General features: G+C 45.2%; 1 protein-coding gene across 1 annotated transcript in view; it reads left to right on the top strand.

The window, feature by feature from the left end:
* Nucleotides 1-13,317, top strand: part of RTN4RL2 (reticulon 4 receptor like 2) — a 35,362-nt gene extending 22,045 nt beyond the window's left edge. Inside the window, exon 3 of the mRNA XM_075842246.1 lies at nt 12,571-13,317. Coding sequence (XP_075698361.1) covers nt 12,571-13,230 — 660 coding nt within the window. The 3' untranslated portion in view covers nt 13,231-13,317. The remainder of the gene's footprint in view (nt 1-12,570) is intronic.
* The last annotated feature ends 1,339 nt before the right edge of the window (nt 13,318-14,656 follow it).

Below are 14,656 nucleotides of genomic sequence, written 5' to 3'. Positions count from 1 at the left end.
TATATAATAATGACGTCTGTGGAAACGGCACAATACAAAGAACAGAGGAAGAGCCCGGCTGTAGTCCTGCTCCATCCAGACGGTTCAGCTCCAGTGCTGCGGGTTGCGTTACATGTCATTAATAAATGAAGTGGAAACAGCGCTCCGGTTACAGGTGTGTAAGAAACAAAGCCCTTCACCGATTTATTTTTAATGACCTGATGAGGTAGAAATATCCTGATGTGATCATCACAATATAAGCGGATCTACGAAAGCAGGCCTCAGATTTATATGTACACTATATGGGGAAAAGTATGCGCCCCCTCTTAGTCATTGAATCCCCATGCCCCCCCCCCCTTGTATAACATCCGACACTCGCTACCCCCGGTATATAGCATCCGGCACTTGCCCCCCCATGTATAACATCCGGCACTCCCCCCCATGTATAACATCCGGCCAGTGGCGGATTAAGTAGACCATGGGCCCTGGGCTGTTACCCAAACTTGGGCCCCCCTTCCTCACCGCCGCCCTGCCGTAACTATTTTTAACACTACCTTTTTGGGCAAGCATTAACAGTGTTACGATTTCCCTTGTCACAGCGCGGTGTCCCTACATACTGACAGTATCACACTGTGCAGGGACACGTCCTCCTGACAAGGGGAATTGTCTATCAGTCCTGGACTGCAGACTTTTTGTGAAATACAAGGATTCCTATAATAAACATGTCAGGAGAGGTGACAGATTCTCTATAAATCTAGTGACTCACAGGTGACGACGTCTCAGATTCTAGTAGTTTTTTCCTCTTTTCTTCTCCATCCGGTCCAGCACTCATGACGACTTCTCCCGGCCATGACTCATTTCTGCAGAATTTGCCACTCAGACGTCTCCTCACTTTTCCAACATTTCCACACCTATAAATGAAAATAAAGTTATCATGGTGCCACATACTGTGCCCCTAAATATAATAGCACCAAACACTGCGCGCCTGAATATAATAATACCACACACTGTAAAACACCACATACACACAGCCCCCTGTACATAATGCCACACACAGCCCCTGTAGATATTACACACCCCCATAGATATCGCCATACACAGCCCCCTCTATATATCACACATCCCCCCGTAGAGAGTGTTACACACAGCCCCATATAGATAGTGCCATACAGCCCCCTGTAGAGAGCGCCACACAGCCCTCCCCCTCTTGTAAATAGCACCAAAAAGCCCCCATATAAAGAGCGCCACACACATACCACTGTGGATAGCACTACACAGCCCCCCCTTGTATATAGTGCCACACAGCGCTCCCCCTTGTATATAGTGCCACACAGCGCTCCCCCTTGTATATAGTGCCACACAGCACTCCCCCTTGTATATAGTGGCACACAGCGCTCCCCCTTGTATATAGTGCCACACAGCGCTCCCCCTTGTATATAGTGCCACACAGCGCTCCCCCTTGTATATAGTGGCACACAGCGCTCCCCCTTGTATATAGTGCCACACAGCGCTCCCCCTTGTATATAGTGCCACACAGCGCTCCCCCTTGTATATAGTGCCACACAGCGCTCCCCCTTGTATATAGTGCCACACAGCACTCCCCTTGTATATATCCCCCTTGTATATAGTGCCACACAGCACTCCCCTTGTATATATCCCCCTTGTATATAGTGGCACACAGCGCTCCCCCTTGTATATAGTGCCACAAGGTTATGTACACATTTAAAAACGTTATCATAATTTTATATATATATATTAGTATGTGTGTGATTGATTTTATTAAAAAATATTTTCACTTTTTGAGATACAGCTGCTTTGTATCCTGTATCCGTCAGGTCAGCAGGACTGACAGGATCAGTGACACGCAGGATCCACCTCAAATCTATCACATCTAAGATTATAATTTAGCGCAAGGCCCGTTTCACTGATCCCGTCAGTCCTGCTGACCTGACGGATACAGGATACAAAGCAGCTGTATCTCAAAAAGTGAAAATATTTTTTAATAAAACGGAATTACAAAGTTGCACCAAACACACATTTTTATAAAAAGAAAAAAAAAAAAGAAGACGTGATTTTTGCAACGTTTTTTTCCGTAGACAATGCAGGTTTCCTTTTTTTATCGTTTTTATGCACACTTTTTTGCTATTTTAGAATTTTTATTCATAAAGTTTGAAAATAATAGTAAAAAAAATAAGCTTTTTTACGTTTCAGCTATTTTTTTTGGTAATAACATAGTTTTACCCTAAAATAGACCTTTTATTTGTAATCGTCATTGTTTACCGTAAATTTTAATATATTACATGTCTATATTAGGGTAATTGGGTCAGCGCTAGCGTTACAACAATGTTTGGCGGGAGGGGGAACGTTTTTTTTTGGGGTGGGTATTTTATGTGTATTTATTATTTAATTTTTTTTTGCACTTTACTTTATTATTTTTTATTACTATGGTCTGTTCCTCAAAGGTCAAAAAAGACCTTTGGGGAACTTTATATATTTTTTTTCTTTCTTTTACACCATCTTTTCCCCTGTAACTGGAGCTGCACAGCAGCCCCAGTTACAGGGGAAATCAGCCCTCTCATAGTGACGATTGTCACTAATAGGGCTGTGCTGGGTCTAGTAAGACCCAGCAGCAGTATGTTAGTAACGGCACCCGGCGATCATGTGACCAGTCACATGATCACCGGGAGGAATAGAGACAGCGCCGCTGCTGCTGTCTCTATTCCTATACACAGCGTTCATTGAACGCTGTGTAAGAAGACATCGGAGAAGACAGAAGCAGCGAAAGCTGCTTCTGTCTTCTCCTCAGGGTCCCCGGCAGTCACTGACAGCCGGAGACCCGACATTCAGCTGCCGAATCGCGCGGGCAGCAAGTTAAAACCCGAGCCGTAGAAAGTCTATGGCTCGGGTTTTAAGGACCCGTCCCTGACCGCTGGCCGTAAAAATACAGCCAGCGGTCGGGAACCAGTTGGGCAGGAGGATAAGCCGACTAACCTCAGCGCCGGTGAACGCCCGCCCGGGTCTTCTCTTGCAGCTTTAGAGCAACAGAACAGCCGTCCGTCGCTGTTCTGTTACTCATGGCGGCGCCCGCACTTGTCAGGGAGGCGTGTCCTACCCCTTTCCCGGCCAATTCCCTGCTCCTCCCCTCCTCATCTTCGGAAATTAGCAGCGCTAGCGCGCTGAATAGTTTTGTACGATAATGTGCGGTTCGGGCTGCCATGGGCCCCCTGGGAGCCTCGGGCCCCGGGCGGCCGCCCGAATCGCCCATATGATAATCCGCCACTGCATCCGGCACTCGCCGCCCCCCTGGTATATAACATCCGGCACTCGCCACCCTCTGTATATAACATCCGGCACTCGCCACCCCCTGTATATAACATCCGGCACTCGCCACCCCCCTGGTATATAGCATCCGGAACTCGCCCCCCCATGCATAACATCCGGCACTCGCCACCCCCTGTATATAACATCCGGCACTCGCCACCCCCCTGGTATATAGCATCCGGAACTCGCCCCCCCATGCATAACATCCGGCACTCGCCACCCCCTGTATATAACATCCGGCACTCGCCACCCCCGGTATATAACATCCGGCACTCGCCCCCCCCCCCCCCGGTATATAACATCCGGCACTCGCCCCCGCGGTGTATAACATCCGGCACTCCCCCCCATGTATAACATCCGGCACTCGCCACCCTCTGTATATAACATCCGGCACTCGCCACCCCCTGTATATAACATCCGGCACTCGCCACCCCCTGTATATAACATCCGGCACTCGCCCCCCCCCATGTATAACATCCGGCACTCGCCACCCCCGGTATAGAACATCCGGCACTCCCCCCCATGTATAACATCCGGCACTCGCCACCCCCGGTATATAACATCCGGCACTCGCCACCCCCGGTATATAACATCCGGCACTCGCCACCCCCGGTATATAACATCCGGCACTCGCCACCAGTGTATAACATCCGGCACTCACCACCCCCGGTATATAACATCCGGCACTCGCCCTCGCGGTGTATAACATCCGGCACTCCCCCCCAGTGTATAACATCCGGCACTCGCCCTGCGGTCACGTTACAGACATCAGTGGTAGAACGGGTCGTTGTGAAGAGATCAGTGACCTCCAGCGCGGTCCTGTAATAGGACGTCACCGGTGTAACACGTCAGTTCCGGAAATTTCTTCCCTCCTGGATCTTCCACCATCACCTGTGATATTATTATAACGTGGAAGGAACCGCAGCAACTCAGACACAAAGTGCAGACCATGTAAAGTGACAGAGCGAGGGGCCGAGTGCTGAGGAGCAAGTGCAGAAAAGTCGCCCACACTCTGCTGACTCCATAACTGCAGAGTACAGACCTCCTCAGGTATTAACATCCACACTGTGCCCGGGAGTTTCATGGCCGAGCAGCTGAATGCCATCCGAACATCACCGAGCACAATGCCAAGCGTCAGACGGAGGGGTGTAAAGCCACCGCCACTGGACTCTGGAGCAGTGGAAACGTGTTCTGTGTAGTGACGCTTCTCTATCTGGGGGTCGGATGATGAGTCGGTTTGGTGATGCCAGGAGAACGTTACCCGCCTGACTGCATTGTGCCAGCTGTGAAGTTTGGTGGAGGAGGGATAATGCAATGGGTTTGTTTTTCAGGGGTCGGACCCTTTAGTTCCAGTGAAGGAAAATCTTAATTTTTCAGCACATGAGACATTTTGGACAATTGTAGCTTCCAACTTTGTGGGAACAGTCTGGGGCTCAGCTCCCCATGACTGCGCCCCAGTGCACAAGGTCCATAAAGACATGTTTGTTTGGTTGGAAGAACTTGACTGGCCGCACCCCCATCCAACACCTTTGGGATGAACTAGAACGGGGATTATGAGCCCGGCCCCCTCCCCCGATATCAGCGTCTGACCTCACAAATGTTCTCCTGGATGAATCAGCGAAAAATCCCACAGACCCCAAAATCTTGTAGAAAGCCACCAGAACAGTGGAAGCTGTTTTACTACAAAGGGGGAACCAAGTTCATATTAATGTTTATGAATTTAGAATGGGACGTCATAAAAGCTCCTGTAGGTGGAATGTGGAGGTGTCCCAATACTTTTGTCTATATAGTGTAAATTAAAATGAATGTGCCTTTCGCTTATGTAGCTATAGGGGGCGCTGATGTTGCCACATAAGAGTATTCAGCGGTAATATAAGATCTTTGTCACGGTTGGGGGTCTTGGTAGAGATTTAGCATTTGCTGTCGATGGGTGGTCCTCTTTCCATACGCCCTATGTCATATTAACCCTTAGCAATCCGAGTGCTTAGGTCCTAAATTAGCAGGTTTTCCGCATTTAAAGGTTTTATTGGCCCAAACTTTTTTATTTGTTGGGCTACCAAAATAATTTCAGAAACGTTTTTTTCCCATGATGTAGCACTGTTACGGCTGATATTTGTTACCCCCAGGCCTCGGTGCTGGTTATAGTGGTCCTGACCGTGTGTGATTGATACCGATGGACCCGTTGTAGAGAGCTTGCCCAACTACGTTTTGATATTCCTCATAGTACCGCTTACCCGCTCTACGATCCGGTTCCCTCCACGGCACTTCTCGACCTCTGTTAGGGTATGTTCACATGTGCACGTCCGTTACGGCTGAAATTACGGAATAATGGTAAGTGCAGGCGTTTTTCGCAGCGTCCATTACGGATGTAATTGGAGCTGTTTTTCTATGGAGTCCATGGAAAACGGCTCCAATTACGTCCCAAGAAGTGACATGCACTTCTTTGACGCGGGCATCTTTTTTATGCACCGTCTTTTGACAGCGGCGCGTAAAAAAAATGACCGTCTGCAAAGAACATCGTAAAACCCCTTCAAATAAATGGGCAGATGTTTGCCGACGCTTTCAAGCAGTATTTTCGGCCGTAATTCCAGGCGTAAAACGCCTGAATTACGTCCGTAAATAGTGCGTGTGAACATACCCTTACCGGCCTGGTTTAGCCTGACAACGTCTACTTACTTCTGTATCCCCAGTCGAAATACTAATGATCTGTAATGATTTCCTGTTGTCGTTGCGCCTAACAACCGAACCTCCAAACTATGGCTGCATATTCTTGTTCAAATTAATCTAGAAGTTGTCCAGGGACTCAAATACGGACTAGCATCGAAGTCCTGGGGCCAGCTGAATACCTCAACCCAAGACCCCTTTAAGGGAAAGAGAGGTGAATTGGGCCGTCCAGATTGTTTCTTCCTCGGTATCGCAGGAACCAGACCATTAGGCCCTGTTCACACAGAGTATTTTTCAGGCCGAAAAACCTGCCTTCAGGAATTTTGAGGCAGATTTTGGCCTGCCTGCACGCTGTTTGCCGTGTTTTTCACTGCGTTTTTTTGGCCACGGCCAGTAAGCGCCCGGGCAAAAAAACGCAGCAAAAGCCACTTTCTCTGCCTCCCATTGATGTCAATGGGAGGTCAGAGACGGAAACACCCGAAGATTGGGCATGTCATTTCTTCTTCCCGTGAGTGGTGACAAAAACGCATCCGCCTCCCATTGAAATCAATGAGAGGCGTTTTCGGATATAAAAAAATGCGCAAATAAACTCAGTGTGAACACCTCTTTACATTTATGGTAACCCCCCCCGCTTATATTTCTAATTGTGACGTTCTATATGTCCAGGAGAAGCACCTTCTGCCCCTTTCAACTATTATGTCGGTACTTAAAAGTTACATTGGTAATTTGCAGCCTCCAAAAAGACCAGTTATATTGTGATATAGGGATTGTCACCACATTATAAGTGCCCTATCTCCTACATAAGCTGATCGGCGCTGTAATGGAGATAATAGTGGTCCTAGTAATAAAGAGACTGTCACCACATTATAAGTGCCCTATCTCCTACATAAGCTGATCGGCGCTGTAATGGAGATAACAGTGGTCCTAGTAATAAAGAGGCTGTCACCAGATTATAAGTGCCCTGTCTCCTACATAATGTGATCAGAGCTGTAATGTAGATAACAGTGGTCCTAGTAATAAAGAGGCTGTCACCACATTATAAGTGTCCTATCTCCTACATAATGTGATCAGTGCTGTAATGTAAATAACAGTGGTCCTAGTAATAAAGAGGCTGTCACCAGATTATAAGTGCCCTATCTCCTACATAATGTGATCAGCGCTGTAATGTAGATAACAGTGGTCCTAGTAATAAAGAGGCTGTCACCAGATTATAAGTGCCCCATCTCCTACATAATGTGATCAGCGCTGTAATGTAGATAACAGTGGTCCTAGTAATAAAGAGGCTGTCACCAGATTATAAGTGCCCTGTCTCCTACATAATGTGATCAGCGCTGTAATGTAGAGAACAGTGGTCCTAGTAATAAAGAGGCGGTCACCAGATTATAAGTGCCCTGTCTCCTACATAAGCTGATCGGCGCTGTAATGGAGATAAAAGTGGTCCTAGTAATAAAGAGGCTGTCACCAGATTATAAATGCCCTGTCTCCTACATAATGTGATCGGCGCTGTAATGGAGATAACAGTGGTCCTAGTAATAAATAGGCTGTCACCACATTATAAGTGCCCTATCTCCTACATAATGTGATCAGCACTGTAATGTAGATAACAGTGGTCCTAGTAATAAATAGGCTGTCACCAGATTATAAGTGCCATATCTCCTACATAATCTGATCGGCGCTGTAATGTAGAGAACAGTGGTCCTAGTAATAAAGAGGCTCTGTCACCAGATTATGAGTGTCCTATCTCCTACATAATCTGATCGGCGCTGTAATGTAGGTAACAGTGGTCCTAGTATTAAAGAGGCTGTCACCAGATTATAAGTGCCCTATCTCCTACATAATGTGATCAGCGCTGTAATGTAGATAACAGTGGTCCTAGTATTAAAGAGGCTGTCACCAGATTATAAGTGTCATATCTCCTTCATAATGTGATCAGCAATGTAATGTAGATAACAGTGGTCCTAGTAATAAAGAGGCTATCACCAGATTATAAGTGCCCTATCTCCTACATAATGTGATCGGCGCTGTAATGTAGATAACAGTGGTTTTTATTTTGACAAACGATCATTTTGAGCAAGTTATGACCAATTTTAGTTTTATGCTAATTCGTTTCTTAATAGACAACTGGGCGTGTTTTTACTTTTTGACCAAGTGGGCATTGTAAAGAGGAGTGTATGACGCTGACCAGTCAGTGTCCAATCAGCGTCATACACTTCTCCCCATTCATTTACTCAGACATTGTGATCTTGCGAGATCACGCTGTGCTGTCACTTATTCACACATTAACTTTACTGAAGTGTCTTGATAGTGAATAGACATCAGCTCCAGCCAGGACGCCATGTCTATTCACAATCCCGAGACTTCGGCAAAGTTTGTGCGTGACTTGTTCACACAGCACATTGAGATCACGATGTGCTGTCACATACTCCCACATTAACATTACCGAAGTGTCGGGAGTGTGAATAGACATGGCGTCCTGGCTGGAGATGATGTCTATTCACTATCAAGACACTTCAGTAAAGTTACTGTGGTAGTTACAGCACAGCGTGATCTCGCAAGATCACTATGTGCCGAGTACATGAATGGAGAGAAGTGTTTGACGCTGATTGGTCACTGATTGGTCAGCATCATGCACTTCTCTTTACAACGCCCACTTGGTCAAAAGTAAAAACACGCCCAGTTGGGCATTAAGAAACTAATTATAATAAATCTAAAATAGGTCATAACTTGCTCCAAAAATATAGTTTTTCAAAATAAAAACCACTGTTGTTTTCTACATTACAGCACTGATCACATTATGTAGGAGACAGGACACTTATAATGTGGTGACAGCCTCTTTATTACTAGGACCACTGTTATCTACATTACAGCGCTGATCACATTATGTAGGAGAGTGGACAATCATAATCTGGTGACAGAGCCTCTTTAAAGTTTAGCTGCACTTTCACAAAACATTGGTTGGTGTTCGTCCGGGCACAGAAACCCCCAGTATCACTGAAACGAAGAGGCAGTAGACTGCACTTTCAACTCTGATTGGCACTCCTGTTCTATATGAGGTCATCTTCAGCCTATTAAGGAGAGCCGATCACAGCCAAGGGTGCAAATTGTGGCGCAAATCTACCCCTGCTCATAGAAGTCGTAAATTTCATTTGGCCATGGCAACCTATCGGTGGCCGGCCATCATGTTCGTGGGCCGCCGATGAGTGACAAAGGCAGCCCCCTACCTCTGTCAAAGGACTTAAATGTTGCGGGCGCTATTCGCTGCGACATTTAAAGGGTTAAACTGCCTGGGAATAGAGGTTTCTCCGATTGCAACGGGAGCCTTGCTGTCAGTTACAGCCGGGCTCCCGCATGATCACCATCATCACGTACAGAGTGATATAGGGGAGGGCATTTTAAACACAACTTGTTTCTCGGTCATGCAAGGTCCTGGTGCGGCGTTCACAAGTACCACTCTCTGCTCTGAGTGACGCTCTGAGTGACTCTAGTGGCCAATCAGGAGATCACTAGAGAGATCACTCAGAGCAGAGGGGCGGGGCTTGCAGCGTGCAGTGCCATAGCACTGGCGCATCAAATCCCGCCTTAGTGGCACTTGCCGTGAGCACGCCAGGGGACTTATTCATCGTTTTCTCAGTCATGCAACATGCATTGGAAATATTTTGCGAGGCTTTTAGGGAATATATACCAGGACATGTGACAAAAAACAATATACTTATACAGTGATAGCACGGTTTCACTAAACACAGAAGTTGTCAAACTAACCGGATTTATTTTTATGAGGTGGCAAATAGAAGCCTGGACAGAGGGGCCGCTGTGGATAGAATTTTTTGGACTTAGTCTTCTTTGACACCTAATGGGTAAATTAAGGTCTATGGCCTTGTAATTGGATTAAATCTGGCCCGTGTCCAGAAAGTTGTGATAATTGGCCTTTATAAGTGGCGTACCCCAAGGTTCAGTGCTGGAACTATTATTCAACTTATTTAAAGGGCACCTGTCACTACATTTTAGGGCACTGAACCACCAGGATGTCGTTATATTGCTGGGATATAGCGTCCTAAACATGAACCTCTCAAAACTGTCAGTTTTAGTGTTTTGTCTAAAAATAAGTTATTATACAGCATGCGTGCAGAGAAGAGTCCTGGGATGAGTCCTGGTGTACCGGCCTCGACTTCATCTGAGCACTGAGCATGTGCAGGATGCCATTAAACTCCTCCCTGGACTCTTCTCGTGTGATTGACATGCAGCGCACACCGTATTATAACTTTTAACTTCCCTTTAATGATTATAATAAAAAAAGGATGGGATAAGGGACCATTAGTGACCACCAACACGCCTTTTAACGATTACTAAGAAGCTTTAGGCTAGGCAACCGCCTTTTTACGTCAACCTAGTCGAAGCCCTACGTGGGTGTCCCATGCCGCATGGAGCGGATGCTTGGCTGTCTGTCCGATCCTGGTCGTTTAATCCCTTAGATGTCTTGATCAATAGCAAACAAGGCACCTTAGTGGTTCACAATGGGTGGTGCTCCTTGTGTAAGCCCATTGGTGCCCACGACGTGATTGTACGGTGCCAAAAGGTCGCCATGGCAGCTGAAGGCCTAACAATGGCCAGAGTCAGGGACTAATAGGCCTCCTGTCAGTGTAAAACTGACAGGAATAATACATTGCAACACAGAAGTATGCACTGCATTATAGGAGCGATCAGACGATAAAAAAATGATCAGACGATAATAAAAATACAAATAAGAATAAAAAACAAAAAAACGCTTTTTCCCGATCTATAAAAATAAATAAATAATACTATGTATAATTGGTATCGCCGCATCTGTAACGACCCAAACTATAAAATGATCACATTATTTATCCCACACGGTGGACGCAGTAAAAAAAAAAAAAGAAGAAGTAATGCCAAAATGTGCGGTTATTTGCTTATCCCACCTCGCAAAAAACAGGGTATATAGTGATTAGGAAATCTACAACTCATTCCGAAAATACAAACCCTCATATCGCTCCACTGACGAAAAAACAAAAATGTTATGGGTCTTGGAATGTGGTAACGCAAAACTAAAAAGTGTTTTTTACTGTGTAAAAGTAGAAAAACATAAAAAAAACGCTATAAATGTGATATTGCCGCAATCATATCAACCCAAAGAATGAAGCCGACTTGTTATTTATACCGACCGCCTGGTGAAAACAAAACCCAAAACAACAACGGTGGAATTGCTGTTTTTTTCTACCGCTCCCTCCGAAAAAAATTGATAAAAATTATACATTACATTATATGAACCCCAAAATGATGCCATTAAAAAATACAACTGGTCCCGCGCTAAAAACAACCGGCACATGGATATATAGACGGAAAAATAAAAAGGGAACGGCTCACTTGCACGACTTTGTGGTCTGTCTTGTCTTGCAAACCTCCTGCCGTCCCAGTTTTTGTAGGACTTCCTCCGTCCCTCTTTCCAGTCTTTGTATTTCCCACCTAATTCTATATCGGAATGGTGTAGTACTACGCTCTCCTGCCGTATGTCCGATACTGTGTGAGGCATGTTATAGGACACTATTATGGACACTGCTATTCGAGCACCATTGTTGTGGGGACTACTTTGACACAATTGTATTTATACAAATTAATATGTAGGCAGGATGTTTATCTATGGCATGACGTGGGCATTGGATGTGAACGGTATTTTCATGTTTACGATAACACATCGTTGGCAGTAATTCATTTGCACTTTTAAGTATATTCCAAAAATGTTCTAAACATTTTATTGTAGGAGTTTTTAGGATAAGAAAATGGATGGATAATGGAAAAAAAGAATTGCACATTGTTCATTTTTTACACTGGCACTATATATGATGAATTGGTGTGGCACCCAATTGTACCACGAGGTAATATGCTGTCGAAGGAAGCCTAAAACTGTTGGGTGGTCTTTAGAGGAACACTAAAGAAAAAACAGAAAAACAAAAAGGTAGACCATGACTTCTGTCTTTGGATGTGTCCTGCTCCATCTCCTCAGGCCCTGCACTGGGCATAACACAGAGGGGGTGGAGCATGACACTGATAAAAAGGACTCCATAGATAAAGGACGTGAACCACCCCTTCAGGCCCTGCACTCAGCATAACACATGGGGTGGCACGTGACACAGATTCAAAGAACGCCGAAGAGACGTCATGCACGGCCTCTTCAGGCCGTGCACTCTGCATTACACAGAGGGGTGGAGCATGACACAGATCCGAAGGACACCAGAAGATAAAAGTCATGCACCGCCCTTTCAGGGCCAGCACTGGGCATAATAAAGTATGGCTTTTTCCTGGAGTGTTCCTTTAAGAGCTTATATTTGAGTCACCGCATTGCCAGCTGCTTCTCTAGTCTGTGAAGACAGGAGCCAGATTCTATATGATCTACAGACTGTCAATTAAACAATCACATATATCTTTAAATGCGGAGCTGATGCGCTCATACACTATATATAACCGGCTGACTTCACCAATGTGAGATACTCCTACAACACTCCTTCCACCACCTGTTATTCCTTTTCTATGCTTGTGCTTATTAATTACTTTCCACCAGCTACTAATCATCTCACGGTTTCTCTCTTTTTTCAGAATGGCTTGTTCCGCGACCTGTCAAACCTCACCCAGTTGTTTTTGTATGGAAACCTGTTGCAGTCTCTTCCAGCTGGAACCTTTCTTGGTCTCTCAAGCCTGGATCGGCTGTTGCTTCATAGTAATCGCCTTGTGACTATCTCCCCTGTGGCTTTCAGTGGTTTGAGCAGCCTTACCATACTCTACCTCTTCAATAACAGCCTGCCTTCCCTCTCAGGAGATTGTTTGCGCTCACTACCTTCTCTGCAGTTTTTGCGTCTGAGTGGGAACCCGTGGCATTGTGACTGTAGCTGTCGATCACTGTGGGGTTGGTTCCGCTCCTCCCCGAAGGTCTCTAGCTCCCCAGTGAACTGCTCCTCCCCACCAGCCTTTCGAGGAAGAGACCTGCGCTCTCTTCAGGAGCGGGATCTACGGTTTTGTAGCTCTCATAACCCTATCCCAACAGGAAATCTGTCAGGATTATCCTTCCCACCTAAACCTTCCTCTTTCTATAGAGCTCAACCGGGCCCAAGTGAGAATGAGAACGAGGAATGGGAAGATACGATACAGCAGAAGGGAGAAGATGTTGGTGACAGCTCGAATGCCGGTGGTGGTAGAGGTGGTCTAAGCTTTGGGCTTCTGTTGGTTTGGCTCATTTGGAATGTGGAAATAGACCTTTGACTTGTGAACAGAGAATCCTCTTAAATTGTTAGTTCATCCTCTGTGAACGCTTTCTGACAAATAAATTCTATATATATATTTATATAAGTGTCTGTGATGATTTACACCACGGCTTATCCTAGATGTTTCGTCGAATCCATGAGCTGCTACAAGGACACATTGAGGCCACTGCAGGACTTCTAGCTCTAAAGATTGGTAGCTTAGATTCCATAGTTGAGTTCTGAGGTTCTGATTGGTTTGGGGTAATTACATTTTTTGCAAAAATTTCTATATCTTGATCAACCCACCCCGAAAAAAATACGTTTTTTTTTTCTTTTACATAAATTTCGGTAGGGTGAATTTGGAAAAGACCAGTGCTTCTGGACCGGGACCAAAGGTTAATGAAGAGGTTTGTCGAAATACAAAATCCAGCAGTAATATCACAATAGCTTGTCAATGATAAGGAAGGTGTCATGACTGGACAAAACAGTCTCAATAGAAGTCAAAGTAAAAAGGCCTGAATAAGGAACTTCAGTTCACCCGAGAGTAGTTGTCACGGCTTAACATGGGACTGTATAGCATTATTTTTGGATAGGTTATATAAAAAGATATATTAGTTTAGAGGTTTTTTTTTTGTTTTGCATTCACTACTTCTTCAGGCCACTTTTTCTGCACTGCATCATTTCCCCTGAGGTGGCGCTGCAGGGGAATTAAACACTTGCTTTTGTACATTGGAAATCATCCTGTGATCAGCTTATCATCGGGGACCTCGAACAATTAGTTATTGTCCAAAGTGGACAACCCTTTAATAGATATATTCGGTCATTCTTCTAATCTTACCCTTTTTTCAGCCATTTTTTTATTTTATTTTTCAGCCATTTTTTTTCCTCCCCGCCTTCTAAAAGCCATGCTGTTTATTTTTGTTAACATAGCCGTATAAGGGGTTATTTTTTGTTGAACGAGTTGACATTTTTAATGGCATCATTATTGTACAATACAATGCCATTACATTTATAGACATGCCACGGGATAGCCGTTGGGATGACTGAGAAGGCCCCACTCTTTTTTAATGGCTTAGATGATGCGGTCGCTGTTGATCGTGACATCTAAGTGGTTAAGCGGCTGTTGCAGTAAAGTGTTGACACCCACTGAGTATGGAGCGAGCTCAGCCCGTGAGCCTGCCCCATACCCCCCCCCCCCATTGTGGCTCTGACGTACAGTTAAGTCATGCGTCGCCAAGGGGTTAAACTACGTTCTAAATCTTGAAAAGGTAGAAAAGGCAAGGTCCAGGTATATCGTTTGCAAGTATGAATACATAAAGTTCAAGAGAGTAAGATGATTCTCACAAAAGGTGATTCACCCAAATGTCAATCCAGGGTTGCCAAATCAGTTTTCAAATCAGAGTACGTAGCTCCAGATGGATTAGTTCTTCCCTTCTGGCTTATTG

This window comes from Rhinoderma darwinii, chromosome 11 (assembly GCF_050947455.1).
Source record: "Rhinoderma darwinii isolate aRhiDar2 chromosome 11, aRhiDar2.hap1, whole genome shotgun sequence".
Classification (NCBI taxonomy): domain Eukaryota; kingdom Metazoa; phylum Chordata; class Amphibia; order Anura; family Rhinodermatidae; genus Rhinoderma; species Rhinoderma darwinii.
The sequence above is the reverse complement of the archived record's forward strand: the minus strand, read 5'-3'. Positions and strand labels throughout refer to the sequence as shown.